This window comes from Atta cephalotes (genome assembly GCF_000143395.1).
Source record: "Atta cephalotes unplaced genomic scaffold scaffold00033, whole genome shotgun sequence".
Lineage (NCBI taxonomy): Eukaryota > Metazoa > Arthropoda > Insecta > Hymenoptera > Formicidae > Atta > Atta cephalotes.
In genome coordinates this window covers 2243713-2247525 of record NW_012130097.1, presented here as the reverse complement: position 1 = coordinate 2247525, position 3813 = coordinate 2243713, and the positions used below count along the sequence as shown (strand labels likewise).

The following is a 3813-nucleotide window of genomic DNA, read 5'->3' as shown; positions in this document are numbered from 1 at the left end:
TNATATAATAGTCATATTNTATNTNTCTNTNTTATATNTATATATATATATATATATATATATATACTATATATATTGTTTTAAACGGGCAGGATATATATTGATCAATGTTGCACGAAATCCGCAATTATTACTGAAATAGATGTCAATAGATGCTTGGAGTATATTGACAGAATTTTACGTTTTTTAAAATACATTTCCAGAATTAATTTAAATTTTTTGAAAACATAAACATATGCGAAATGCCAAATATTGAAACATACATACATAATAATATATATATATATACGTCAAGTATATAAAAAAAGTACCGAATGTTATCTTTTTTCTAAAATCAAAATTATTTTCTTCATAAATAGTTTAAACATAATTATTATTAAATTAATGTGTAAAATGCCAATATGCTCCGAGAATGCTCTGTTTGAAGGCTGATATTGTTAAAGCTTGCCGCTGATTTTGGCGTAAAAGTAGCGATGTTGTGTAATAATGAATTAAATTCGTTAGAGACCATCTTAAGTATACTTTAGGATCAGTCAGTTGTGTGCGCGGTAGATTTGTGAGGTGGTTACCCGTTAATTCAGTAAGCTAATCTCGGCTGCGCTTCTTTAACAAATGGATGGCCTGACGACCTAACCGTCGGTTAGGCTTGTGTTCTGTTCCAGTGCCTTTGCCCGCATTGTGCCCCCGTCCCAGTACCTCTTTGCACGCCTCGCCTACAAAGTGCAACTTGCAGGGAATTAAAACTAAAAAAATCATGTATGACGCTGCAGAGAACGACGACTTTGACCGGGAAGAGGTACCGACCTACGAAGAGGTCGCGAAACTTTACCCCAGGCCGGGCCTGTATCGGCCGGTGGTTCTCATTGGGCCACCGGGAGTCGGTAGGAACGAGTTGAAGAGGCGGCTCATAGCGACTGATACCGAAAAGTACAAGACTCCTATTCCCTGTAAGTTTACCAAGAAACACACAGCTAATATAAGAAAGGAGAGATTAGCTTAATCTTTAGTTAATTATGCGGAAAAACTCGATTATCGTTAAATAAAATGACGGGGATCGCGGTGACCTTGCGTAACTAATTAACGGTTAAGAGAACAATTAAATTCATAAATATTATGACGTAATTAAAAATCATATATATTATATCTGGTAAATCTAAGAAGTGACTGTAATGAGAAAATTAAATCAACGATGAATAAAGCACGAGAAAAGTAATTTGAGAAATAAAAGAATCAAAAGAAAAAGTATTTAGTAAATCTATCAAAAAAGTTATAATAATTTACAAATAATTGTAAAGTGTAGGAAATATCTGATTAATTTATCAATCTAATATCTTTTTTAAACGAAATAATTCTTTTATTCAGACACATCTAGGCCACCGCGACCAGGTGAAATAAACGGCAAAGAGTACCACTTCATGACTCGGGAGAAAATGGAGGAGGACATCGAGGCTGGAAAGTTCATCGAGTATGGCGAGTATAAGGGAAATTTATATGGTACCAGTTCCGAAAGCGTCAGCTCGCTTGTGAACGCCGGATATGTGTGCCTCTTAAGTCCTCACTATCAAGCCCTCAAGATGCTAAGGACACCGCAATTGAGGCCATATGTCATATACGTGAAACCGCCGACGTTCGAAGTGCTAAAAGACACCAGAAACGAAGCACGAGCGAGATCAACTTTTGACGAGAGTAATTCTCGAGGCTTCACGGTAAAGTTGGAAATTTGTATTTACACAGATTGTGACAAAAATTACAATCATTTTCTAACTTGATTTCATAATTTGATTCTTTTTTAAATTTACTATTCTGACTGCCATGCTGATGTTTTATAAAATTTTACATTGAGCTTAACGAATTTAATATATTATTTTAATATTTTATTGTTTTAATGTTTTAATATAATTTATATTGTTTTTAATGTTTAAAATACTTACAATTAGTAAAATCATTCTTAATTGGATAAAATCATCACAAATGAACTCTTACGAATGTTATACGACACCTAAGTATTTGTGACATAGCACTGAAAGTATTACTTATTGTTATCTTTTTGTTCACCATATTCTAATATTTAACTCTTTAAAGATGACGGTGAGTTTATGGATTCAATTATATTCTTTATATTTTTTGTGTTATATCTACAATTTTTTAAAATTATTATTATTAAAATAAACTTAATATTTATTTTTTTATACGAGTCACGTCATTTTAAGGTAATATTTTTCGCAATAAATTAGCAGTTTTAAAGATGTTAGTTTTTAAGATGATTTTTAAGATAATTAACATCAAATATTGAATACCCTTAATGCTTATTAGCATTAAAAATTATTAAACTGCTTGTCAATTTAATAAAGTGATACTACTATTCTGGTTCTATTCATGATGGCGTTTCAAGACCGAAAAAGATTTCAGTGCGTAATATGCAGAATCAGATATGTAAATGCACACAAGAAATATTTAAGCACTATGAGCCGTCTTCAAAAAAAGCATATTAAGCATCTCAGAGCATATTAATATTTTGCACATTAATTTAGTATTTATTCTTCTATTTATCTATTTTTAAACAGTTAATTTTTGAATAATTATGTTTAAGCTATTTGTTAAGAACACATTTTTAATTTTAAATGTTTTGACCGAATATAGAAATTTTCGCATTTAATTAGATTTGTGTCATTTTAGTTTTTTGAAATTAATTAATGTCTAGTCAACTCACGGATCCAGCAGAAATAACTATGTTACACATTTTGTCGTCAAAATTCTAAAATGTTAACAATAAACATCTTTGCAGTCCAAGAGAGTAAATTCATTGTGTATTTTATCATCAAGCTTATATCCTATTGCAGGACGAAGAATTCCATGAGATCCTGCACAGTGCGGAAAGGATAGAGTTCTTGTATTCTCACCTTTTCGACGAGGTGATTGTGAACGCTGACCTTTCCATGACATTTGAGCAACTAATCAACGCAATCCATCGAGTGGAATCTGAGCCGCTTTGGGTACCAGCCTCGTGGGTTCAATAAAATGATCCTTAAAGTTCGAGGAACAAAACAGCCGGAAGAGAAGGGTTTCGTTGTTAGAGACGCGCGACTACTCGTTGCGATTTGACGAGATCGAGCGTTTCTCGCGACGCTCGACGACACTTTAATTCTGCTTCCCCGCGAAGGACGTATATTTCTCGTCTATTGTCTCACCGAATTGCAATTTACCACCTAGAACGTTATCGCGCCTTTACACTTGTAGAAAAATTTCGTACCTCGAGCGTCCGCGAATCTTTATCCGTTTTGAAAACGAATTAAATAAAATTTTCTATTCGGATGCCGTGCGTTCGTCGACGATGATCGTTGCTGATTCGTAAGTAACGATTTATCGATCGCGAAAGGAACGCGACGCGCTTCTCCTCGACTAGATTAAATAGCTAAGTATGAAATGTTGAAGTAATCTCGATGATACGCTCCAAGTGATTTAAAATCGTTCAAATTCCACAATTCTTGTTTTCCGGATCTATCAAAGCGTTTTAGCGACACTCCGCGCATTTTTAATCTTACAATTAGAACCCTTACTGCCAGAAGTTTCACCAGCGGCGGGAGATCTCGTATCGCGATCTCCGATCTCATCGCGAATCTCTTCTGTACGTCCTTCGATACGTCGCAAAGTTGAGTATTTGATCGATTTAGACCTAAATTATTTTTATAGTGGATTGAAATGTCGTCTTATTAATTCATTGTGTTTTAAGTACTGTAGGAAATACTTTTTCTATGAAAAAATATTTAATTGTTGCAGGCTATACACACACACACACACTACACATATATATAT

At 33.8% G+C, this 3813-nt stretch overlaps 1 protein-coding gene across 4 annotated transcripts in view; it reads left to right on the top strand.

Moving 5' to 3' along the window:
• The window catches only part of LOC105621373 (MAGUK p55 subfamily member 7), an 8435-nt gene extending 5418 nt beyond the window's left edge, over positions 1–3017 (top strand). For 2 of the 4 annotated variants that reach the window (XM_012202841.1, XM_012202840.1), the window contains 3 exons: positions 771–947; positions 1363–1706; positions 2841–3017. In XM_012202841.1, the coding sequence (XP_012058231.1) occupies positions 771–947; positions 1363–1706; positions 2841–3017 (698 nt within the window). Of the gene's footprint in view, positions 1–644; positions 948–1362; positions 1707–2840 lie in introns of all 4 variants that reach the window. The other 2 variants (XM_012202839.1, XM_012202838.1) reach the window with 1 other exon arrangement.
• Positions 3018–3813: the final 796 nt, after the last annotated feature.